Below are 26,259 nucleotides of genomic sequence, written 5' to 3'. Positions count from 1 at the left end.
CAGAGACGCTGTGAGGATCTGGCTGACTACAAGAAAGGACGCTGGTTTTTCTTTCTTTGACACGAAAGGGAGGTTTGAGACCCTCGTTACAGAGGTTTCAGATTCAGAAAATGGCAAATTTCAAAGATGCCCCTGGCCGAGTGTGAAGCGCAAACATCAGTGTTTTGTCTACTCCGCCTAGGGTTAGGAAAGAGCGACTTCCCACCCTCCTAGGTAGCTGGTGAGGAGGCGTGGAAGTCCAGATTCCTTTGGGACTGGGCCCTTGGCACACTCCAGTGGGAAAGCCCTGGGCGGGTCCAGGGGAGGGCTCCAGATTTGACTCTGGATTGTGGACACACCCCGGTGATCTCAGGGCCCCGGGTGTCACTCACTCTCCCCTCAGTCCAGCCCCGGGCAAGGTCGGTGGTCTGCTGCACTTGCCCCCTGTCCAGGGAGATGGAGCCGTAGGACCCATGCGCCAGCTCCTGGACCATCTCCTGGGTGGAGCTCTGCAAAGACAGCGTCCGGTGGCCGCGGCGGCAGGTAGCAGGGGCCTGCCCGCACTTGCCCACAGGGGGAAAACTCTCCCGCACACCGAGCACAGACAGAGGGGCATCCGCATAGACCTCCAGACAGGGAGCGAATGAGATGACACCTCACGGGCTTGGGATTCACCTACGGGTAGGGCAGCTTGACTCCCAGCACTCACCTTCCATCCTGCCAGCCACCACCTGGGATATGAACACGACATACCGCCAGGCTTCCAAGCCCTAACCGTCTGCTCCCGTCCAGGGTAGCTCCACGCTCATCCCTGCCTTCCGTCACTCCATGCCCGCCAACACACACACACAATAAGGGTCAAGGGGTGTGGGGCTGCCCGTGTGGGAGGGTGGGATCACACTTGTGGCCTGACCCGGAGTGGCCCGCCCTGGGCTGCCTTGTGTTACCTGAGGGTTCCTTCTTCCGAATGGCCTGAGGTCTTGGAGGTGCGGTCTCAGCCAATGTCGACAGCGATGGAAAAGACTGTCATTGTTGGCTTTCTGTGCGCCAGAGCCTCGCAAAGAGGGGATACATGAACACATCCTCCTGTGTCGAGTGTCTCTGGTCAAATGGGCTATGTGTACAAAATGGCTGCCTGGTGACCAGAGTTCTAAGCTCTGTTGGGGTCGGTCGCCAAGGAAGTGAGGTCATGTCTCCAAGGTTCCAGGATGGGGGGCCCTTCCCTCCATCAGACCCACCCAAAGCCCCCTCGGGGCTGTTGACCGCTCACCCTCCTTGCCCGTGTCATCTCCCGAGCTGTACAGAAAGTTCCATCACAGCCCTCCCCACAGCTCCTTGGGATCGGAACCAGCGCCCCAGCTTTGAAGAGAGAGCGCCCAGTTCAGATCGCCTTTTTCCTAGCAGTTCTGTGTCCTGGAAAAGCCACTGTGCCTCTGAGGGCCTCCCCAGTCTCCCAACCTGCACGATGGGATGGCGCTAGAAACACATTCCCAGGGACGTCTTCGGGTGGACATGTGATAACGCCTCCCATATCTGGGAGGTGGTGCCACCTGGGTCTGGTCCCCGAACTTAGAGGTGGAAGAATTACAAGAAGGGGTGGATGCAGTCGGGAATACCTCTCCAAACAGGCCTGGATGCCAGCCGTGTGATTTGGGAAAAGTCACTGCCCCTTGGGGGCTCATTGTCAGGTCTGCACCTTCAAGGGTTGGAAGTTCGAGGAAATTCAGATATTGTCATTCACTAGCATTCAACCTTTCCCAGTCTCCTGTTGGCCTTAGAACCAGACCCAAGCGCCTCATTGTCGGCCTATGTGGTGGGCAGCCTCCACCAAGGCTCCCAGCGCTCCCTCCCTCCTGCTGTGCACATCCTTGTGGAACCACTACATCCCGAGTAACTGGTTTCTGAGCAATAGAATACAGCCCAGCTGATGGAATGTCACATCCAAGTTTTAATTACCAAAACTCTGTCACTTCCCTCTTGCTTGCTTTCCTGAGTTCCCTCCCTTTATCTCCCCCTCTGTTTCCATCTCTTGCGCTCTCTCTCTGTCACATTTCTGGAAATGAGATAGCAAGTGGCGATGATTTCAGTTGCCCTATGTAGAGGCCAAGGGAGGCGAGATCTGAGGGAGCGCCCAGCCAACAGTCACACGGAAACTCAGACTCTCAGTCCCAATGACTCCTGACACCACCCGTGTGAGTGACTTGGGAGCAAATCCTCCCCTAGTCTAGCCTCAGTTGAGACTGAAGGTCCTGCTTCACGGAGACCTGGAGGCAGAGGCTCCCAGCTAAGCCGTGCCCAATGCCTAGACCACGGAAACCGGGAGAAGTTCAATATTCGTACTTCAGAGGTGCAACTTTTGGGAGCAGTGTTGTGAGAGAGAAACCCAAATGAACGCAGACTCCCGGGTTCCCTGATCTGGCCCCATTAACCGCCGCCCCTGCCGCAGCTCCTGTTGCTTCTCAGGCTCCCTCCAGCCGCCTGGGCAGCTTTCTGACCTCCTCTGCTCACGCTCACTTCTGCCCCAGAGTCTCTGCACCAACAGCGCCTTTCCCCCTGACTCCCTGTTCCCGGACCTACGCAGGCGTGGCTCAGTCTTGTCCTTCTGGTCACAGCCTAGGTCACTTCAGTGAGGCCTTTCAGAATCTCCCAGGCACAGTCTCTGCCACCACACATCTCACATCTGGAAGCGTCTTCAATTGTTTCCTCCTTCTTGCTCCCATTTGGATAAAGCGAGCCCAGGATGAGGGGCTGTCTGCTTTGGCTGAAGGAGACGTAATTCCTTCTGGTTACCCCGGGCACACGGCTGTCTCCTCCAGGCTGAGTTTTTCCCACCACCAGTCCATCGGGAAGGCACACTAGCCTTCCCTCTCTCCCGTGGGGCTGGTGTCCCAGGAACACGGTGAGCCGTCCTCTCTCCCTGTCATGCAGCACCAGCCCCTCACCCCACAGCCAGAGAAGTAGCACCCAGTCTGAGACTCCACCACATCCTGAATTCAGTTACTGCTGAGACCCTCCCATCCATTTGGGGATTCCCTGGTACCTCCTGAGGGCGTCTTTCCCTGAGACCCCACTCCCAGCCTGCCCTTGCTTATTCCAGTAACAATGGCCTTTCCTCAGAGCCCTCCCAGTCTGGAGAAGAAATGTGTTGAAAGGTTCTCTGTGTTAATTTTCAGGGCCAGGGGAAATTGGTAGAAGTAATTTGGGTGTTTCTGTGCAATAGTTCCCAGGAAGAAGATTCAGCCCTAAAAAGAAATGAACTTCTGACACATGGTACAACATGGATGAACCTCGCAAACCTTACGCTCAGTGAAATAAACGCAACCCAGAAAGACACCTATGATACGGTTCCCCTTACATGACGTGCCGAGCACAGGCAAATTCATCGAGATGGAAGGAAGAATAGAAGTTCACGGGGGCTGGAGCTGAGGGTCATGGGGAGGCAGTGTTTAATGGGGACAGAGTTTCTGTTTGAGATGATGAAAAGAAGTCTTGGAAATGAACACGGTGATGGTTGCACAGTATTGTGAATGCATTTGATGCCACTGAATTGTCCACGGAAAAATGGTTCAAATGGCCAAGTCTAGGTTATGCATACTTTGCCACAATCAAAAGGCACTTAAAACTGCAGCGGGGGCTCAAGATGCAGGTTCTGGGGCCCTCAAGTCAGCATATGGGCCAGGTAGGTGTCCAGGGTCTGAGATCTTGGACCCTGGTGAGGCTCTGGAGTGGTCCTGATTGATGCTAGTTTACAAGTTCAAAGTAACAGGATTGGAGCAATTTCACCGATTGGGGGATAAGAAAGGAAACAACTGCATTCAGTCCCATCCAACGTGGAAGAGACCTTTTTCTTAATGGGAAGCAAATGTCAGTCCTTCAAGGAAGTCACTTCTCAACGTCTCTACCCCTCCCCAACCCCACCCGCTACTCCCAGAAAGACGCCGCAGTGCAGAGCTCGGGTACCGTGGTTGTGGCCTCATCCGTGAGTCATGTTTGGGGTCAGATCCCCTGTTTTCCTTCCCCAGCCATGTGACCCTGGGCATGTCACTCAACATGACTGAGCCTCCATTTCTTCAACCATAAAATGGGGAGAATCATCCTGGTAGGGAAATTATGAAGGTCACAAGACTTTCTCAGAGGAGGTAGCACATGGCAGAGGCATTATGCTGAGAGCCGCGCCCCACAGGTCACACGTTTTCTGATTCTGTTGATACGACCTTCTCAAAACAACAGCGTTATAAAGATGGAGAACAGACGAGTGAAGGCCAGGGGCTGGCCGGGCAGATGTGACTATGAAAGAGCAGCACGAGGGAGGGCCTGTGGGGATGGGACAGTTCTGTGTGTGGATTGCGGTGGTGGTGGCGCAAATCTGCCTGTGTCATAAAATGGCATAGAACCGCGCGCACACACACACACACGCACACACACACACACCCCAGTGAGCTCATGTCAAACTAGCGACCTCAGAAGTCTGCGGTCTGTGGGTTTAACACTGTCGATTCATGTCCTGGTCGTGACGCTGTACTAGAGTCCCGCAAGATGTTAACCCCCGGCAGAAGCTGGTGGAAGGGTCCAAGGCACTCTGTACTATTTTTGTTGCAACTTCATGTGCTTTCATATTTATTCAAAGGGAAAAGTTAACAGTGAAAGACACAACAGGACACAGCCTGGCATGTAGTAAGTGGCAAACAACACGGTTCTCGGTGACAATTCTTTGCGATTGTAATTGCACGTTCATTTCCAGTCTCTCTCGATACACAGTGACCTTGGTGAGGGACGGACACACCTCACTAACGTCGTCTGCCCTCTGCCCAGCACAGAGCACGCGCCCACTCAATATTTGTCCACTAAATCCCCCGTGGTTCCTGCGCCAGGTGTTCTTACGTCCGTGTTCACTGACCCTCCACGACAACCTTAGGCAGTGTTATTCTTCGTGCTTGGCAGGTGAGGAAACTGAGGCACAGACAGGGAAAGTAAATTGTTCCAGGTCAACACACTGGACCGACGAGGAGGTGCCATGCCCTGCTCTGGAGGAGAGCAGAGGCTGTCCATGGCAGCTCCAGGGTCCCTCACGGCGGCTCCTCTCTGCGACTGCCAGGTCCTAACTTTGAGGCCAAATAGCTTGACTTCCTAGAGGGAGCTGGAGAGAGAAGTCACCTACCTGTGGCGCTGGGGGGGTCGGTGGCACCAGTGGGTTCTGTGGGAGGAGCATGGAGGTCACAGCAGCTGAGGAGAAATGGTCTGGAGTGAGACCGGGGACTCCGAGGGGGGCATGGAGGCCACCGCGTGCATCTTTCCTATCCAGCCTGAGCCACTGATTGCGGGTCCTCTGGCTTCTTCTCCCGTGGGTGCCCTGGGATGAGGAGATCAGTCGCTCTCCCTAAGGGGCCCGCAGCACACGGTCATCAGAGCCCTGAGGACTCACCGCGGGGAGTGAGGGCTGAGGTCCGATGTGTAACCTGCTGTGAGAAAAGGAGACAGAATTGGCATGCAAGAGGGGCACGAATGTCCAAAATACAGCCCGAGGACCACCAGCCCCACCCACAACTGACACTTCCAGTCTACACGCTTCCACATTATGATTTAGGAGCAACTATCTCTTATTCCTAAAAGGCTGACAAATCAAAGATCCAGTCCCTGTTTTCATGAGTTTGCAATTTATGTGTGAGATCAATGCACTAACCTTGCTCGAACATGGGTTTGCAAATTGTGCTCTTCAGGTTCCAGAGGTATTTAGAGGTGCTGGCAGGGAGAGAGAGGAATAGCCAGACTCTTGAATGCCCATTGGCTTCAGAGGGATACTCTCTTTCATCTGACTGGAGACAGGCTTCTGTGCCTCAGGCAAGGGGACGAATCACAGCCCCAGAGTGCAGAGCTGCAAAGGGAAGAGAAGGATTCACAAAGTGCAGGGCCTTGGGGTCCCTGAGCCTTGAGGGAGGTTGCTCAGCTGGAAGACTAGACACACAGGATGGCTCCTGAGGAACACTGGAGAGTGCACATCCTCCTGGGGCCCATCCTTAGCTTCAGTATGGGGTTACTAAATAGATGCTCCCCAACGACGTAGAGGCTGTCGCTGTCCAGGATGAAGGAGCCCAGCTGAGTGCCCCCACAGGTCTCATGTCTCAGCTTCCGTGACAGCCCCTCTTTTTCCAGCTTAAGGCCCACAGTGTCAGGATGGTGAGTGAGGACAGTATCATCTCCGCCGGCTGTTGCAGTTTTCTCAGGCCTGGAGCTGGAGGGACACAGGCATGGGGAGGTGGGGACTCCAGGCAGGGGCGTTGAAACGCCTCCCTGAGGGAGGGGACAGAGACAGCAGGAAGACTCATGGGCAGCTTGGAACAGCCTTGGTGCTGGGGGAGGGTTGTAAGTGAATAGGACAGCCAAGGTCCCTGAACACAGAGGACGTAGCACCTCCAAATGTTGATGTCGGTGCTCAACTCTGAAAGGACGTTCATGATACGGCAACGCACACCCTAATAACAAAGCATGCGGCAGCGAGCGGAGGCAGGACTCTGGGCACAGGACCAGGTGAAGCAAGGCAACATCAAGTTGCTTAAATTGCAGCTCTGCCACTCACTTTCTGCATGCCTCTGGGTAAGTCTCCCAACCCCTCTGGCTCCTTTTCTTCATCTGTCCAGTGAGGTGAGAGTTCAGACCTCACAGCACTTAGCACTAGTAACTGTTCGATGAAAAGCGGCCATTTTCCTTAGGTATTAATAGGGCCCGCATTCTTGGTGTCAATGGACCTGGCAGGGAGAGAGACTGAGCCTTTTGAAGGCAACACTTAGGGCAAGCAGCCGTCCTGGGATGGAGGCGGGGATTGGGCTGTGTGGGATCTCAGAGCCAGAAACATCTCAGGGCCAGTGGAAAGGGAAGACACGCTGCATCACGGCTGCAGGACAATGGCGAGGACCTTTGGAGCTGGGTCATTTCACCCTCAGACAAACGGGTTCATGACTGGGAGGTTCACACGAGGGCTGAGGCCACCCAAGTGCTCATGCGGGGGTTCCCACGTGCTGGGGTCCTTCTCACAGTTGGGTGTAAGAAAGGGTGCGAGTCCTTTACCGCTTATTGTCTACATGTCGGGACCTTTGCTAAGCACTTTTCATTTCCATCCTCACACAAATTCCTCTCCCCAGTGAGAAGCAGAGTCTACTTCCCCATCTCTTGAATCTGGGCTCGGCCACATGACAGGCCTTGGCTAATGGATGTTAGTGAATGTGACGGAAGCAGAGGCTTGGGAAGCACGTGTACACTAGGGCTTGCCATTTCTTGCTGCTCCTGGAACTCGGAGCAGCTCAATGAGCCCAAGGTGCCCACTGGGGGATGAGAGAATGTGCGGGAGACCCGAGGTCCGCCAGCCAGCGGCCGACCGCAGGCACATCAGTGAGCCTCAGCTGAGATCAGCTGAGCCAGCCCCGGCAGGAGAACTTCCCAGCAGCATTCAGAACAAATCACCATCCAGCAGAATGTGGGCTAAATTTGTTCTGCAGAAAAGCAAACTGAGCCCTTCCGATTGACCGATGAGGTGGCCGAGGCACAGAGATGTTTAGCAACTGGTCAGGGACACACAGTCTTGAAGCAGGGAACTAGGATCGGAACACAGGCCTGTCAGACCCCCCAAAAACCATGTGACCACTGTGCTCTACTGCTCAGGAATCCATCTGGGGGCGCACAGACATAACTTGGTCTGTAGCACATGTCACATATTTAACACTCTGCTGGAACTAGGCATGTTACACAAATGGTTGAGCTGGTCAGGACGGAGCGGTGAGGAAGTGGAGAGTGTGCATCATGTCTACAGCATGTAGAAAATGTGCAGGGTCTTGACTCACGAAACAAAGAATTCCTGAAGGCGGAATTCAAATTTCAGGACTCCAGTTTATATCCCATGACTCCAGACTCACATGGCAGGATTAAGGGATGGGGAGGCCCAGCCTGGGTCAGGACACAAGCATGAAAAAGACTCATAGACTTGACTTTTTTCTTCTTTTTTTTGAGGAAGATTAACCCTGAGCTAACATGCACTGCCAATCCTCCTTGTGTGCTGAGGAAGATTTGCCCTGAGCTAACATCTGTGCTGATCTTCCTCTATTTTATACGTGGGATGCCTGCCAAAGCGTGGCTTGAGAAGTGGTACATAGGTCCACGCCTGGGAGCTGAGTGGGCCAGTTCACCGGAACCACAGACCGCTGAAGCAGAGTGTGCACACTTAACTGCTACGCCACCGGGCCAGCCCCCATGGACTCAATTTTAAAAATGAATCTTCAGAGCTGGGGTACGACAGGTTCCACGGCATCAATCAAGCCTCTATATCAGGTTCCTGGAAACTCAGGGGCTCTCAGATCCACATTGGGGCCAGATGAGGAGACAGGGCTAGAATCAAAGTCATGACTAAGATCCAGAAAGATTTTCTGTCTGTTCAAATAGAACCCACAAATGTGGACACGTACAGACATTGCTACATTCATGCATTCATTCCAGCAAGCAGCATAAAGCGAGTGTCAACTAGGTACTCGGCGCCAAGGTGACAAATGCCTAAAGACTGAATACAGCAAATGATAGTAAATTCCATGAAAGAAATACTCAGGGTGATATGGGAAGAGAAAACCTGAGGGCCAGGTGTGTATTCAGAAGTGCTACTTCATAGAAGGTGGTCTGGCAAGGTCTTTCAGAGCAGCTGATGGTTGAGCTGAGATTTGAACGGCAATGAGGTGCCAGGCATAGCTGCTCTGCAGGAAGAGGTAGGATAAAGGCCTGATAGAGGCTAGGACATTAGTAGAACAGACAAGTGTCTGAAGTGGTTAACGACAGAAAGAAACCGAGAGAAAAGATGAAATGAGACAGCTATGAGGAACAAAGATTGGGAATGTGGAGGTCCTCACACACAGGAGAGACAAGACTGAAATTCTTTTGCTAAACGTTGTTTTCTTTCCTCCTCTTCTTCTTCTCCCCAGTGCCTCCCAGTACATAGCTGTCTATTTTAGTTGCAGATCGTTCTAGTTGCACTATGTGAGACACGGCCTCAGCGTGGCCTGATGAATGGTGCCAGGTCCGCACCCAGGATCCAAACGGGTGAAACCCTGGGCCACTAAAGCAAACCACATAAACTCAGCCACTTGGCCACGGGCCCGGCCCCCTAGACTGAAACTCTAGCCCAACGCTCAGCAGCCCTGCTATCTCTTCCCTCCAGGGCAAGGGCACCTGCTGAAACGACAAGTGTTAAGCAACCCCAAAAGGACTACTAAGGACAGAGGCATCTCATGAGGAAACAGTGCACAGCTACTGAGCCTCTCCCCACTCTTCTCAGGACAAGAGCATGTTGATCAATCTTTTAGAAGCATTATCTATTGTTTCAACGTGGGAACCCCCGCATGAGCACTTGGGTGGCCTCAGCCCTCGTGTGAACCTCCCAGTCATGAACCCGTTTGTCTGAGGATGAAATGACCCAGCTCCAAAGGTCCTCGCCATTGTCCTGCAGCCGTGATGCAGCGTGTCTTCCCTTTCCACTGGCCCTGAGATGTTTCTGGCTCTGAGATCCCACACAGCCCAATCGCCGCCTCCATCCCAGGACGGCTGCTTGCCCTAAGTGTTGCCTTCAAAAGGCTCAGTCTCTCTCCCTGCCAGGTCCATTGACACCAAGAATGCGGGCCCTGTTAATACCTAAGGAAAATGGCCGCTTTTCATCGAACAGTTACCAGTGCTAAGTGCTGTGAGGTCTGAACTCTCACCTCACTGGACAGATGAAGAAAAGGAGCCAGAGGGGTTGGGAGACTTACCCAGAGGCATGCAGAAAGTGAGTGGCAGAGCTGCAATTTAAGCAACTTGATGTTGCCTTGCTTCACCTGGTCCTGTGCCCAGAGTCCTGCCTCCGCTCGCTGCCGCATGCTTTGTTGTTAGGGTGTGCGTTGCCGTATCATGAACGTCCTTTCAGAGTTGAGCACCGACATCAACATTTGGAGGTGCTACGTCCTCTGTGTTCAGGGACCTTGGCTGTCCTATTCACTTACAACCCTCCCCCAGCACCAAGGCTGTTCCAAGCTGCCCATCAGTCTTCCTGCTGTCTCTGCCCCCTCCCTCAGGGAGGCGTTTCAGCGCCCCTGCCTGGAGTCCCCACCTCCCCATGCCTGTGTCCCTCCAGCTCCAGGCCTGAGAAAACTGCAACAGCCGGCGGAGACGATACTGTCCTCACTCACCATCCTGACACTGTGGGCCTTAAGCTGGAAAAAGAGGGGCTGTCACAGAAGCTGAGACATGAGACCTGTGGGGGCACTCAGCTGGGCTCCTTCATCCTGGACAGCGACAGCCTCTACGTCGATGGGGAGCATCTATTTAGTAACCCCATACTGAAGCTAAGGATGGGCCCCAGGAGGATGTGCACTCTCCAGTGTTCCTCAGGAGCCATCCTGTGTGTCTAGTCTTCCAGCTGAGCAACAAGGCTCAGGGACCCCAAGGCCCTGCACTTTGTGAATCCTTCTCTTCCCTTTGCAGCTCTGCACTCTGGGGCTGTGATTCGTCCCCTTGCCTGAGGCACAGAAGCCTTTCTCCAGTCAGATGAAAGAGAGTATCCCTCTGAAGCCAATGGGCATTCAAGAGTCTGGCTATTCCTCTCTCTCCCTGCCAGCACCTCTAAATACCTCTGGAACCTGAAGAGCACAATTTGCAAACCCATGTTCGAGCAAGGTTAGTGCATTGATCTCACACATAAATTGCAAACTCATGAAAACAGGGACTGGATCTTTGATTTGTCAGCCTTTTAGGAATAAGAGATAGTTGCTCCTAAATCATAATGTGGAAGCGTGTAGACTGGAAGTGTCAGTTGTGGGTGGGGCTGGTGGTCCTCGGGCTGTATTTTGGACATTCGTGCCCCTCTTGCATGCCAATTCTGTCTCCTTTTCTCACAGCAGGTTACACATCGGACCTCAGCCCTCACTCCCCGCGGTGAGTCCTCAGGGCTCTGATGACCGTGTGCTGCAGGCCCCTTAGGGAGAGCGACTGATCTCCTCATCCCAGGGCACCCACGGGAGAAGAAGCCAGAGGACCCGCAATCAGTGGCTCAGGCTGGATAGGAAAGATGCACGCGGTGGCCTCCATGCCCCCCTCGGAGTCCCCGGTCTCACTCCAGACCATTTCTCCTCAGCTGCTGTGACCTCCATGCTCCTCCCACAGAACCCACTGGTGCCACCGACCCCCTCAGCGCCACAGGTAGGTGACTTCTCTCTCCAGCTCCCTCTAGGAAGTCAAGCTATTTGGCCTCAAAGTTAGGACCTGGCAGTCGCAGAGAGGAGCCGCCGTGAGGGACCCTGGAGCTGCCATGGACAGCCTCTGCTCTCCTCCAGAGCAGGGCATGGCACCTCCTCGTCGGTCCAGTGTGTTGACCTGGAACAATTTACTTTCCCGTCTGTGCCTCAGTTTCCTCACCTGCCAAGCACGAAGAATAACACTGCCTAAGGTTGTCGTGGAGGGTCAGTGAACATGGACGTAAGAACACCTGGCGCAGGAACCACGGGGGATTTAGTGGACAAATATTGAGTGGGCGCGTGCTCTGTGCTGGGCAGAGGGCAGACGACGTTAGTGAGGTGTGTCCGTCCCTCACCAAGGTCACTGTGTATCGAGAGAGACTGGAAATGAACGTGCAATTACAATCGCAAAGAATTGTCACCGAGAACCGTGTTGTTTGCCACTTACTACATGCCAGGCTGTGTCCTGTTGTGTCTTTCACTGTTAACTTTTCCCTTTGAATAAATATGAAAGCACATGAAGTTGCAACAAAAATAGTACAGAGTGCCTTGGACCCTTCCACCAGCTTCTGCCGGGGGTTAACATCTTGCGGGACTCTAGTACAGCGTCATGACCAGGACATGAATCGACAGTGTTAAACCCACAGACCGCAGACTTCTGAGGTCGCTAGTTTGACATGAGCTCCCTGGGGTGTGTGTGTGTGTGCGTGTGTGTGTGTGCGCGCGCGGTTCTATGCCATTTTATGACACAGGCAGATTTGCGCCACCACCACCGCAATCCACACACAGAACTGTCCCATCCCCACAGGCCCTCCCTCGTGCTGCTCTTTCATAGTCACATCTGCCCGGCCAGCCCCTTGCCTTCACTCGTCTGTTCTCCTTCTTTATAATGCTGTTGTTTTGAGAAGGTCGTATCAACAGAATCAGAAAACGTGTGACCTGTGGGGCGCGGCTCTCAGCATAATGCCTCTGCCATGTGCTACCTCCTCTGAGAAAGTCTTGTGACCTTCATAATTTCCCTACCAGGATGATTCTCCCCATTTTATGGTTGAAGAAATGGAGGCTCAGTCATGTTGAGTGACATGCCCAGGGTCACATGGCTGGGGAAGGAAAACAGGGGATCTGACCCCAAACATGACTCACGGATGAGGCCACAACCACGGTACCCGAGCTCTGCACTGCGGCGTCTTTCTGGGAGTAGCGGGTGGGGTTGGGGAGGGGTAGAGACGTTGAGAAGTGACTTCCTTGAAGGACTGACATTTGCTTCCCATTAAGAAAAAGGTCTCTTCCACGTTGGATGGGACTGAATGCAGTTGTTTCCTTTCTTATCCCCCAATCGGTGAAATTGCTCCAATCCTGTTACTTTGATCTTGTAAACTAGCATCAATCAGGACCACTCCAGAGCCTCACCAGGGTCCAAGATCTCAGACCCTGGACACCTACCTGGCCCATATGCTGACTTGAGGGCCCCAGAACCTGCATCTTGACCCCCCGCTGCATTTTTAAGTGCCTTTTGATTGTGGCAAAGTATGCATAACCTAGACTTGGCCATTTGAACCATTTTTCCGTGGACAATTCAGTGGCATCAAATGCATTCACAATACTGTGCAACCATCACCGTGTTCATTTCCAAGACTTCTTTTCATCATCTCAAACAGAAACTCTGTCCCCATTAAACACTGCCTCCCCATGACCCTCAGCTCCAGCCCCCGTGAACTTCTATTCTTCCTTCCATCTCGATGAATTTGCCTGTGCTCGGCACGTCATGTAAGGGGAACCGTATCATAGGTGTCTTTCTGGGTTGCGTTTATTTCACTGAGCGTAAGGTTTGCGAGGTTCATCCATGTTGTACCATGTGTCAGAAGTTCATTTCTTTTTAGGGCTGAATCTTCTTCCTGGGAACTATTGCACAGAAACACCCAAATTACTTCTACCAATTTCCCCTGGCCCTGAAAATTAACACAGAGAACCTTTCAACACATTTCTTCTCCAGACTGGGAGGGCTCTGAGGAAAGGCCACTGTTACTGGAATAAGCAAGGGCAGGCTGGGAGTGGGGTCTCAGGGAAAGACGCCCTCAGGAGGTACCAGGGAATCCCCAAATGGATGGGAGGGTCTCAGCAGTAACTGAATTCAGGATGTGGTGGAGTCTCAGACTGGGTGCTAGTTCTCTGGCCGTGGGGTGAGGGGCTGGTGCTGCATGACAGGGAGAGAGGACGGCTCACCGTGTTCCTGGGACACCAGCCCCACGGGAGAGAGGGAAGGCTAGTGTGCCTTCCCGATGGACTGGTGGTGGGAAAAACTCAGCCTGGAGGAGACAGCCGTGTGCCCGGGGTAACCAGAAGGAATTACGTCTCCTTCAGCCAAAGCAGACAGCCCCTCGTCCTGGGCTCGCTTTATCCAAATGGGAGCAAGAAGGAGGAAACAATTGAAGACGCTTCCAGATGTGAGATGTGTGGTGGCAGAGACTGTGCCTGGGAGATTCTGAAAGGCCTCACTGAAGTGACCTAGGCTGTGACCAGAAGGACAAGACTGAGCCACGCCTGCGTAGGTCCGGGAACAGGGAGTCAGGGGGAAAGGCGCTGTTGGTGCAGAGACTCTGGGGCAGAAGTGAGCGTGAGCAGAGGAGGTCAGAAAGCTGCCCAGGCGGCTGGAGGGAGCCTGAGAAGCAACAGGAGCTGCGGCAGGGGCGGCGGTTAATGGGGCCAGATCAGGGAACCCGGGAGTCTGCGTTCATTTGGGTTTCTCTCTCACAACACTGCTCCCAAAAGTTGCACCTCTGAAGTACGAATATTGAACTTCTCCCGGTTTCCGTGGTCTAGGCATTGGGCACGGCTTAGCTGGGAGCCTCTGCCTCCAGGTCTCCGTGAAGCAGGACCTTCAGTCTCAACTGAGGCTAGACTAGGGGAGGATTTGCTCCCAAGTCACTCACACGGGTGGTGTCAGGAGTCATTGGGACTGAGAGTCTGAGTTTCCGTGTGACTGTTGGCTGGGCGCTCCCTCAGATCTCGCCTCCCTTGGCCTCTACATAGGGCAACTGAAATCATCGCCACTTGCTATCTCATTTCCAGAAATGTGACAGAGAGAGAGCGCAAGAGATGGAAACAGAGGGGGAGATAAAGGGAGGGAACTCAGGAAAGCAAGCAAGAGGGAAGTGACAGAGTTTTGGTAATTAAAACTTGGATGTGACATTCCATCAGCTGGGCTGTATTCTATTGCTCAGAAACCAGTTACTCGGGATGTAGTGGTTCCACAAGGATGTGCACAGCAGGAGGGAGGGAGCGCTGGGAGCCTTGGTGGAGGCTGCCCACCACATAGGCCGACAATGAGGCGCTTGGGTCTGGTTCTAAGGCCAACAGGAGACTGGGAAAGGTTGAATGCTAGTGAATGACAATATCTGAATTTCCTCGAACTTCCAACCCTTGAAGGTGCAGACCTGACAATGAGCCCCCAAGGGGCAGTGACTTTTCCCAAATCACACGGCTGGCATCCAGGCCTGTTTGGAGAGGTATTCCCGACTGCATCCACCCCTTCTTGTAATTCTTCCACCTCTAAGTTCGGGGACCAGACCCAGGTGGCACCACCTCCCAGATATGGGAGGCGTTATCACATGTCCACCCGAAGACGTCCCTGGGAATGTGTTTCTAGCGCCATCCCATCGTGCAGGTTGGGAGACTGGGGAGGCCCTCAGAGGCACAGTGGCTTTTCCAGGACACAGAACTGCTAGGAAAAAGGCGATCCGAACTGGGCGCTCTCTCTTCAAACCTGGGGCGCTGGTTCCGATCCCAAGGAGCTGTGGGGAGGGCTGTGATGGAACTTTCTGTACAGCTCGGGAGATGACACGGGCAAGGAGGGTGAGCGGTCAACAGCCCCGAGGGGGCTTTGGGTGGGTCTGATGGAGGGAAGGGCCCCCCATCCTGGAACCTTGGAGACATGACCTCACTTCCTTGGCGACCGACCCCAACAGAGCTTAGAACTCTGGTCACCAGGCAGCCATTTTGTACACATAGCCCATTTGACCAGAGACGCTCGACACAGGAGGATGTGTTCATGTATCCCCTCTTTGCGAGGCTCTGGCGCACAGAAAGCCAACAATGACAGTCTTTTCCGTCGCTGTCGACATTGGCTGAGACCGCACCTCCAAGACCTCAGGCCATTCGGAAGAAGGAACCCTCAGGTAACACAAGGCAGCCCAGGGCGGGCCACTCCGGGTCAGGCCACAAGTGTGATCCCACCCTCCCACGCGGGCAGCCCCACACCCCTTGACCCTTATTGTGTGTGTGTGTTGGCGGGCATGGAGTGACGGAAGGCAGGGATGAGCGTGGAGCTACCCTGGACGGGAGCAGACGGTTAGGGCTTGGAAGCCTGGCGGTATGTCGTGTTCATATCCCAGGTGGTGGCTGGCAGGATGGAAGGTGAGTGCTGGGAGTCAAGCTGCCCTACCCGTAGGTGAATCCCAAGCCCGTGAGGTGTCATCTCATTCGCTCCCTGTCTGGAGGTCTATGCGGATGCCCCTCTGTCTGTGCTCGGTGTGCGGGAGAGTTTTCCCCCTGTGGGCAAGTGCGGGCAGGCCCCTGCTACCTGCCGCCGCGGCCACCGGACGCTGTCTTTGCAGAGCTCCACCCAGGAGATGGTCCAGGAGCTGGCGCATGGGTCCTACGGCTCCATCTCCCTGGACAGGGGGCAAGTGCAGCAGACCACCGACCTTGCCCGGGGCTGGACTGAGGGGAGAGTGAGTGACACCCGGGGCCCTGAGATCACCGGGGTGTGTCCACAATCCAGAGTCAAATCTGGAGCCCTCCCCTGGACCCGCCCAGGGCTTTCCCACTGGAGTGTCCCAAGGGCCCAGTCCCAAAGGAATCTGGACTTCCACGCCTCCTCACCAGCTACCTAGGAGGGTGGGAAGTCGCTCTTTCCTAACCCTAGGCGGAGTAGACAAAACACTGATGTTTGCGCTTCACACTCGGCCAGGGGCATCTTTGAAATTTGCCATTTTCTGAATCTGAAACCTCTGTAACGAGGGTCTCAAACCTCCCTTTCGTGTCAAAGAAAGAAAAACCAGCGTCCTTTCTTGTAGTCAGCCAGATCCTCACAGCGTCTCTGTCTCCCGACTGGGGAGGGCTGAGGTTCCCACCAGACATTTCCCTTCATGTCAGGAGCACATGAAGCCTCAGGTGGGGGAGCGGGGGAGTCCTGCAGCCCTGGCTTAGGGCGGTTCTCAGTTCCGACCCACAGGACCCTGAGCAGCCACTTGGCAGCCCGAAGCTTCCATCCTCTCATCTCTAGAATGGGGATGTTTGTGTTGGATTCGCTGGTCAGTGCTCTTAATGCACGCTTTGGTGCGGGGCGGTCTGTCCTTGCCAAGCCAGCCAAGTGTCCTGAGGAACTCATCGTATAATCCTTCCCCCGCCCAAACTCAAATTGGACTTTTCAAGCCTGGAAACCGGTTGGCTGTGGGCAATCCTGTCCCTCCTCTGCACACATCCCTGAGGGGCTCACAGTTCCTGGGGGACCTCCAGACCTTGACTTCCTGGAGGTTCACGCTGGTGCTGGTGACTCTGTGTCCTTCCTCATCTCACCCAGCGCGGAGAGTCACTCGGGCAGCGGAATGAGGCCTGCAGGATGCGGGCCCTCCAGGCAGGCCTGCTGGAGAGGCTGCCACCGTCCATAGGACCAGCCTTGGCGCCTCGAAACGTGGCCAACGTCACCACCATCATGTTCGACTGCGCGGCTGTCCTCACCTCCCATGGGGTCCTGGACCACCTGCTTGCTACGTGAGTGCCCAGCCCCTCCTCTGCACAGTGGTGACTCTGCCCACTGCCAGCTGTGTGTCTTGGAAACGGCCCTCCATCTCTCTGAGCTTCGATTGCTCCTCTGCAAAGTGGAGTGGGACAGGATAAACTTCATCGGGTTCTGGTGGGCACGAATGGGATGAGCCACGGCAGGTGCTTCCCTGGGGCCTGGCTCTACAGAAGGGGCTGAGAGACGTGCCGTGGTTGTTCCTGGTTATTCTTTCCCTGTCCCCGATGAAGAGCAGTCTGCTCCCCCATCGCTGGGATGGGGCCTTTCTGAGTTTGCAAAGGCACACGGAAAGCACTCTGGCAGGGAGTGTGGGATTCCATCCAGCTGGTCGTGGGGAGGGTCCTTGGAGTAGCCAAGGAGGGGTCTCCGGGGCCGCAGAGGGGCCCCAGGCCCACTCAGCTACCGGGGATGCTTCTGGTTGGAGTTCATTCGAGAACACTGTATATTAAGCACCTGTGACATGCTTTAGAGGAGCTTTAGAGACACTTGGCACAACGCAGTGAATGAAGCAGACACAGCCCCTGGACCCCCGCAGCAGCCTGAGACTCAAGTAGTCACACACCATATCATCCACAGATCCTGTCCCCCGCCTGTCCCAGGGGATGCCCTCCTATGCTCCTTTACGACTGGAGGCCTCTTCCCACGTTCTCATGCATGATGGACCCCAGCGCCAACTAAAGACCTGAGTGTTCTTTGAGTGCCAGACGAGGGCCTCCTGTCTCCACAGAACAGGGCTGGGGGAGAACAAGAGGACAGAGGACTGTGGCTGGGGCGGGCCCGGCACAACTCTGATCTCACTCATCTTTTGATTCCTCTGGGAGGGCTGAGGTCTGATGGCTTCTACTGCAAGGGGATAGGAGTGAAAGAGAGCTGTGGGTGGGGTCCCAGAGCCCCTGGGAACCAGAGGGGAGGCTGGCTTGAGCTGTTCCCTAGCGACCCATCCCCACCACAGTCCCGTCTCCCTCCGCTTCCCCTTCTCCATATCCACCCCTTCTGACCACCACCAGCAGGCCCAGAAGAGAAGGGGTGTTAGCGAGCCGCTCACACATCGGCCTCAGTCCTCAGTCCACTTGCACAAGGGCGTGGAGGGCTGGGCTGGACTGTGTCCAGCCTCTTTGCGAGAAGAGTGGCAGTGGGAAGAAGAGACTCACACAAACCCCGTGTTCCACCTGCTGGATGAGCAGGCCTGCCACTGCCAGGATGGCCACACAGGAGTCAGCACCGGGGTGGGATTCCCCCCTGGTGGAAAGGGGCAGGCACAGGGCCCAGACCCAAAGCAGGGTGCCTTGGGAGGACAGTGTGGAAGTGACGGCCAGGCCTCTGGCTCTGTGGCCCAACTGCTTCCGCCCAGTACCGCGTCTTCTATGGTGGGCACCTGGCTGGACCCAATGCAGGATTTCTGGGAGCCCACGCCCTTTCCCTCTTTCAGGATGCGGCTGGCCTCTCTGCGTGTCATCTGGCCTGGGTCGCACCTGGGAGGCCCTGCCTACCTTCCCCAGGTCCAGCTGCAACATCTGGGGCCCAGGAGGGCAGAGCTGGAAGGTGAGGGGACAGCAGTCTGGGAAGACTGTCTGCGGTGGGGTTCACAGGCGGGGGTTCCCTTCAAGACAGCGGAGTCTCTCCTGTCTTGTAAAGTCGGGTACATAGGTGAAACTTTCTCTTTCTCCTGCTGCAGCGCCAGTTCCAGAGCTCCTGCCGGCTCTAGAGCCAGAGCAAGGGCCAGCTCCGGGGCCAGAGGCAGCTCCAGCTGTAGTTCCACCGTCCGCGCCAGAGCTGGAGGCAGCCTCACCACCAGCAGCCTCACCTCCAGCAGCCTCACCTCCATCGGCCTCTCCAGGGCCGGAGCGAGCGCCATCAGCTTCAGCCCCAGTGCCAGCTTCCGAGCTGGAGCAAGATGCGCCATTGACTTTTGGACGATCTCTGCCTCCAGCTGCCGAAGTCACCGCAGAAGCGAGCGCCGAGCTGAGAGAGGAGAGGCCTAAGCTGCTGGACTTCCCTCCGAAGCTGGTGGCCGAGCAGCTGACCCGGATGGATGCGGTGAGCAGCGGGGCTCTTGGGCTAGGTGGGGCCCGCCTTGGTGGGCCATCAGCTGCCCCAGACCTCCTGTTCCCTCAGCCGCAATCCAACGATGTGGGTGCAAGTCACAGCTCCCCCACTTACCCACCGGGTGACCTGGGCCACCTTCTGGCCCCCAAGTCCTTGCTGTCCCCACATGGACAGTAGAGAGCACACCAAGGGCGGGCACCTGCCGGGCAGAGTGGCTGTGCAGATGGATGAGGTCGAACAGAGAGGAAGTGGTGCAGAGAACAGCCCTCTGGTGGGGGAGGGAAGCTCACTGGAGTGCTGCCAAGTCCTGGGTCACTCACCCATAGGCCCAGGAGGCCTCAACAGCCTCCGTGCTTATTAGACACCTAGTGCGTCCTTACCTACATGGAAGACAGGCAAACAAAGCCCACGGTTGTTGCTGCCTCGGGGGAACGTGCATCTGAAAGGGGAGTGGGACCAGGGGGTGATGAGAACGGGTGGAAGATGCCCCTTGAGATGGGCAGGTGTGAGCCGTGTTCTGGTGCTTGGGGGAAGCAAGACTGGGCTGCGAGCCAATGGGACTTCTCTTCCCCGCCCCTATTGGGTCCTCGGTCATCCTGCGCTGGGCGGCCTCAGCGGACACAGACAAAACCCAGAGACTCCCAGAAGCTTCAGGCCACCTCCTCAGGTTCCTGAGCTGCAGCTGACCAGTGCCTCCTGCCTGGGGCTGCGGGGGCCTGCAGACTCTGAGCTCGGGTGTGGCAGGGTCAGGTGACAGTCCCCATCCTCCCCAGGAGCTGTTCAAGAAGGTGGAGCCCCGCCACTGCCTGGGTTTTGTGTGGTGCCAGCGGCCCAATGGGAGCCAGGAGTACCTGGCTCCCACCGTTCGGGCCACTATCAACCAGTTTCTTCACGTGTCCGGCTGCGTCATCACGACGTGCCTTGGGGACCTCAGCATGACGGCCCAGGACAGGGCCAGAGTCGTCGAGCTGTGGATTCAGGTGGCCAAGGTCAGTAGTGGCAGGGCCCAGGGAGCCCCTCCCTGGAGTCAGGGGGACTGCCCCTTCTCCTCTCGCAGCTTTCAGCCTTGAAGTCGGTGGTCTGGGCCTCGGCAAAGTCCTAGGCCCCTTGCTGCCAAGGGCCTGCTGACCTTGAGTGCTGGTCCCAGTGGTGGGAAGCTCCCTTCCCGCCCTGGGTTGAGCTAAAATCTTCCTGCCCGCGAGCGTTACTCATCAGCTCCCAGGTGTGCCCTCCCTCGCTTCCCCGGGCATCTGCCTCATCCAGGACAGCAGAAGCCCATGAGGGGACACAAGCCAGAGGAAGCAGGGCTCCAGCCCGCCGTCGCAGCTCATTCCCTTCCCTTCCTCAGGAGTGCCGAGTCCTTGGCAATTATGCGTCCCTGCGTGCCATCGTGTCTGCTCTGCAGAGCCCCTCCATCAGCCGTCTGCAAAAGACATGGGGACGAGTTGCCAGGTGGGTAGGCCGTGCTCCATCCAAGCACCACCAGGGCGGACCAGACATCCCCCGTACGACTGCCATGGACCCCTCATTCAGCTAGGACCATCCGGGAGGCAGCGGACCCTAGGGATGGGGACTGGCCTCCTTTCTCGGGTCTCTGAGACTCTCTGAGACCCTAGGCAGTGGTTCTGCTTCAGGAGTCAGGTTCCCCCCTTGTCACATCCTGGAGTGAGCCACACTGGAGATTTCCAAGGGTGTACTTCGCAGCAACGGAGCCCTCATCGGCAACCAACACTGTTAGAAACAAAGTGCTCAGTCGGAGTGGGAATGGAGGCCCCAGGTGACCGCAGGAGAGCCTCCACCCGAGTCCCACGGTGACCTCAGAGCTCCGAAGAACCCAGGGAAAACCCTCGTCCAGGCCCCAGGCCCTTGGAACCTTCCGGGTTCTCAACAAAAGGCATTTCGCCTTCAACCGCCCCGGGTTTTCTTTCCTTCTTTCCTCTCCCCTCAGGAAGAGCTCTCGAAAGTTGAAGAGGTTCATCAAAGACCAGTGGGTGAGCAGGAGGCAGCTGGTGAAGGTAAGACGGAGGCTGCACATCTGGAAGGAGGGGGAGCGAGAGGGGAGGGGACCCGGCAGGATGAGCTTTGGTTCTCCTGTCACGTGAAGTTGGTCAGGAAAAGATGGACAGGAAGAGGGATGTGCTAGCTCCATGGGCAGGTGGGGGCAGTTTGGGACAGGAGGCCAGGGGCATGGGATAGAATGGCGCGGGCTGGACTGTTCCAGGAGGCTGAGGACCTGGCAGAAGGTGCCGGTGTCTGGCTTCCATGCTGCTCCATCAGCTGCCCTGCATCTTCCTCCTGGCCACTGGCTGGAGCGAGTGGGCGGGCTTCCTTTCTTCCGAAGTCAGCCCAGTCTGTGCTCAGGAAGCCAGGGCCCCACTGCTCCTTCTGTCTTCACTGTGCCTCGCAAGAAGGGCACCCTGCCTGCCTGAGGGATGGGCACTGCCGGATCCCACGGGCCGGGGGCACTCAGGGGCTTCCCAGCCTTGGGACGGACCCTGGACCTGGGACAGATCTGTGTCCCCTCGGTGACTCCCCACTCTGGCCCCTAAAGTGGGCGCTGCAGACAGTCCCAGTGGGATGCTCACCCAGGTCCTCGTTGGCGATGACATGTGCCCCGGAGGGCAAGGGCAAGTGCCCAGGGAACTGATGGCTTCTTCAGGGATCCTTCCTGCCCAGACGTCAGAAGTTTCCTCGTAAAACAGAAAGGAAATGCCACCCCGTAGTGCCCTGGTCGCCCCCTCCCCTGCTAGTCAGACGTGGCATTCGGGGTCCCCATCCTGAGCGGATGAAGAAAGAATTCTGTGCAGGGGAACTCCCTGAGGGGATCCTAGGGAGCTGAGGGCTTTAGCAAGGCCTTGGCCTCGGCCTGGGATCAGAGACTCCTGGGGGTTGGGGCTGGCAGAAGCCACTTGACCAGGCCTCCTGAGACACCTCATCTCCCTCCATCCATGGCTCGGCCCAGCTGGGGGCCCGAACACAGTCTGAGAGTCCCGAGGACAGCACTGTGGTCAGCGGCTGGGCAGAGGGTGGTGTGAAGGGCAGAGGAGACAGGGCCTGTGGCTGGGAGGGGGAGCAGCCTCTCCTCTGGGGCCCCCTGAGCAAGTCCCTGCCCCTGTGTGGGCCTTGGTCTCCTCATCTGGGAGCCAGAGGGAGATGAGCCGTGGTGCAGGCCTCACAGTGGGTGACGAGGCTCAAGGGTGGGGAGGAATGTGGGGAGCTTGGACCTGGCTCCAAAGGCAGGCTTGAGCGGAGAGCAGTGATGACGGTCAGATGACGCTTGGGCCTCAGGAGACTGTGGGAGGCAGACAGAGTTCGTCAAACCTTCCAGACGAGGTAACAGGTTCAGGGAGGCCTGGGCGGGCCCAAGGTCACACAGGACTGAGTGTTGGAGCTGGGATGGCTCTGGAAGCAGAGCACCCTGGAGGTGGGAGCCGCAGGGGCACCAGGTGACTGGGGCCACATGTCCAGGGTCCCCGATCTGGGAGGGGTCTGGGAGGACACTTGGAGGGGAGCATCGGCTCACTGGCCCTGTCAACACCCTGGCAGGAGGCGACCTCTATGTTGACCAGCCTGGAGACGGGCCCCATAGGTGCCCAGAAGGTAAGGGTGCCTGTGGAGGAGGGGCCCAGGAGTCGCAGGAGAGGGGACTCCCCTTCCTAGCCGGAGGTCTCTACCAGCAGAGAGGGAGCCTTTCTCCTCCAGCCCTGCTCCTGGTGCCACAGACCTGAAATGCCTGCATTGGAAGTGACCAGGAGGAGGCCTGGAACGGATGGGCGCACAACGGATTTGGGACAGGGAGGGGCGGGGACCACGTACCCTGGGTTTTGCCAGAGCCGGCTGCTGGGAGGTGCCTGCAGGAGTTTGGGGTTCCTGGAGGAGAGAAGAGGAGGAAACTGGGGGGAGGCCGCCTAGGTGGGTAGCTTGGGCTGGGCAGGAGGCTGGGGTGAGGAGTGGAGGAGAGGTCTTTGAAGGCTCCTGAGAGCGGGATCTCATCACCGTCTCCACCCCGCTGGCACAGGGGCTCATCCCCTTCCTTGGCACATTCCTCAATTACCTGCTGCTGCTGGACACCAACATGGAGGATTACCTGGAGGTGAGTGAGCCTGGAGGTGGGGCTGGGGATCAGGATTCGGAGATTTGGGAGGAGAGACTTGCACTGAGGCCTGAGCTCACAACCCTTGGCAGAGTCCTCTCGTGAGGGCCTCACAGCCACCCCGGGAGCTGGGTGTCATGCCCATCTTAGTGATGAGTGAATATAGGATCCAGGTGAGCCGCCAGTCCAGGCTGCCTGACTGCGGAGCTGCTGGAGGGTGTGTCTGAGCTGGACTCAGGCCCGGCCCCTGCAGGGAGTGAAGCCAGGCTCCTCCAAGGCAGGAAGCACACGAGTGGCTGAGCATCCCTTCCTGCCTGAGGCCTCAGTCTGTCTGTCTGTCAGAGAGGGCTGTCTTAGAATGTCCCTGAGCCATAGCCCCGTGGCCTCCTTGCTCTGGAGCTCAGAGTCTTGCCCGGGACCCATTCCTGTTTCTGGTAGCGCCTGCTCCCTGGTCGACCCTGCTGGTAGTGCAACCTGAGAAAGGGTGGAGATGGGGGCTAGCTATGGGCTAAGGGGGCTGTTGCTCATGGACTTTGGCTCTCTGCCTTCCAGGGAAATGAGATCAATTATGAGAAAAGGAGTGAGGTGAGCAGCTGTGGCCTCCCCGTGCGGAGGGTGGGGCTGTGGCAATCAGAGACTCCTCCGGGGAAGACCTTCTCTGGCCCGATGCCTTGGGCCTTGCTTTTCTTGGGAGAGTTCGGCACCCAGAGCTGGGAAAGCCGTCCCACTGGTGCGTGGGGGAAGGGGCTGGCACCAAGGACACCTTCCTGCAGGAGGAGCTATTTCAAGCCAAGTGTGAGAACGAGCAAGTCCTACACGGAATTGGAGGGAAGGAGGGTTCCCATGTGGGCCAAGACCCCAGACCAGCTCCTTGACCCTCTTCTCACCTGTCTGAGTCCCCAGCACGGTCCCCCACCCAGGCCCCGTCTGCATCATGCCCTTTCTCCCAGGAATTCAAAGTCACCCAGCAGATCTTCCTGCTCCAGGAGGCAGTCCATCTTTACCACATTGAGGCTGAGGAGCGATTTGGGGCCTGGTTCGAGGCCATGGAGCCCCTCAGCGAGGATGAGAGGTGAGGCGGGGCAGGAGTTGGTGAGGGCAAGGCGGACTCTCTCTGATGGCCAGCTCCAGGGAGCCCGTGCCCGTGGCTTCCGGGTCAGTCCCGGGGCTTGTCGCATGGTCACCCGTGGGGCCCTGGGACTCCAACTGCTGGCCGTCTCTGGGAGGGTCACCTGAGGTGTGGCTCCCGGTAGCTGAAAAGTCCACTCTGTCCTTTAGCTACAGCCTGTCCTGCCACCTGGAGCCCCCACAGGAGAGGGCCGGCAAGATGCGCCGGTTTTTCCTGCCCAGGAAGAACCGCGCATCTCTCAGCTCAGGGCTCGGTGAGTGTCCAGACAGGCAGGGACTGAAGCCAGGGGCTCCGGAAAGCTTCGGGCTAAGCACGGGCCTAGGGAGATGGACAGCCGGCACGGGGATCCCAGCTCCACTGCTGCCCAGGCCTGTGAGGGACAATTCCCTTGACCTTTGTGGGACTCAGCTTCCTCTTCTGTGAAATGGGTGAAGCGAAATGCCAGCTCCCATGTCAGGGACAATGGGGTAGTGTTGACTGAACACTCAGGACAAGGTTTGGAGCAGAATGCAGTGGGGCTGAGGTGTTGGGCTGGGATACTGGTGTGACCCCCCAGTCATCAGTGTCTTCTCTTCAGTCACCAGACCCCCGACGCAGAACCCAGCAACAGTGGCAGATCCCGGTCCTTCCAACAGCTCGAGTGCAGCCTGCTCTTCAGCGGCGGGGACACAGCTGGGAAACACGCGGGGCCCCAGGCCGGCTCCTCCCATGCTGATGGGGAGAAGAACATTCTAAGCCTTTTCCTGGGACCCCTGGAGCCCAAGAGGGAGGGGACGACCCCACCCCACAGGCCTGGCATCTCCACCCCAGCGCCTGTTTACCACTTGGGAAGGGGCCGTATTTCTTTCGTGTTAATAGTTAGTGCTAGTTTTGAATTTGATGTTAAAATCCTGTTTCTGTTCCAGCCTGCGAGTCACGGTCTGGTTCTTTCCCCTCCTGTGCTCGTGTCAAGGAGACACAGACTCTCGCGTTCCTCCTGGAATGAAGAAATCTTGCAGGGTCTCGGCTTATTGTATGTGAGAGAAGGGAGAAGGGCCAGGCCCCTCCCTGGATACTGAAGGACACCTCCGCGCCCCCCCTTACTCAGAGGACGGGTTCATTTCAGTGTGGTTCACGTGGGCCAGGAGCAGAGACAGCACCCAGAACTCCTGGCATTTAGAGGGTGGAGGTACTTTCACAGGCAGAGCAACAACCACTGGAATGCGGGTGTCTTTCAAATGGCACGGGCCAGCACCACGACCTGCCCCAGGACAGTGGCTGCTTTTCCACCCCTTTGGAGGAGAGGCCACGTTTTCGGCTTCTCTTGTGGAGGTTCCTCTTCACCAGATGTTAGGAACTTGTCGTTTTCTAATCAGGCTCTGGACAGCAGCAGCTCTAAGTGCAGAGAACGATGTAAAAGCTCAAAACGTGCATGTGGAGGGTCAAGGCCGGAGAAGGTCATGTGCAGATGGACTAAGGGCAGGCAGGACCCTCCCTCCCCCGGTCCCTCTGGGGGCTCCATGTTCACCCTTCACCTGGATGGAATCCTCTGGGATCCCGGTCCACAGCTCTGAATTCCTTTCCCTGCAAGTTTGGTATCCAGGGGGACAGATCTGTCATGCCGCTTTGAAGGCTGCATCTGGGCTTCCTTCTCGACGCATCACTGCTCCTTGTCCACCAGGATTCCCTGCCTCCGTGCACTTCCTTCTACAATTCTTGGAAGGGCAGAAATTCCCTCGAATGCCTCGGCCTCTCTGTCCCGTACCTCGTGGCCACTCCTCCCTGGCAGGGTCTGACGGATCACGGGTGGAGTCTGCTTTGCAAACATTAGATACCCTAATCCTGGCCAAAGAATGACCTATACTCTCCCTCACTGCCCAGGGTGACATCTGGGCCCCTGTGGTTCTGAGGTGTGTGGTCTCAGGCAATGACCTGTTCACACACTCAGGCATGTTGTTTCTGACTCATCCTAACGGGGCAGGAGGACCTGAGCCCC

General features: G+C 56.7%; 1 protein-coding gene across 1 annotated transcript; it reads left to right on the top strand.

Moving 5' to 3' along the window:
* The first annotated feature begins 22,438 nt into the window (after nt 1-22,438).
* On the top strand, nt 22,439-25,187 carry LOC123284089 (ral guanine nucleotide dissociation stimulator-like). The gene is made up of 7 exons (XM_070480939.1): nt 22,439-22,508; nt 22,609-22,662; nt 23,081-23,155; nt 23,708-23,740; nt 24,106-24,227; nt 24,434-24,537; nt 24,862-25,187. Exons 2-7 carry the CDS (start codon nt 22,621-22,623, stop codon nt 25,017-25,019), a joined length of 534 nt encoding a protein of 177 aa, XP_070337040.1. The 5' UTR covers nt 22,439-22,508; nt 22,609-22,620; the 3' UTR covers nt 25,020-25,187.
* The last annotated feature ends 1,072 nt before the right edge of the window (nt 25,188-26,259 follow it).

Source organism: Equus asinus, chromosome 12 (assembly GCF_041296235.1).
Source record: "Equus asinus isolate D_3611 breed Donkey chromosome 12, EquAss-T2T_v2, whole genome shotgun sequence".
Taxonomy (NCBI): Eukaryota; Metazoa; Chordata; class Mammalia; order Perissodactyla; family Equidae; genus Equus; species Equus asinus.
Note: the sequence above shows the minus strand (reverse complement) of the source record. Positions and strands in the feature narration are given on the sequence as shown.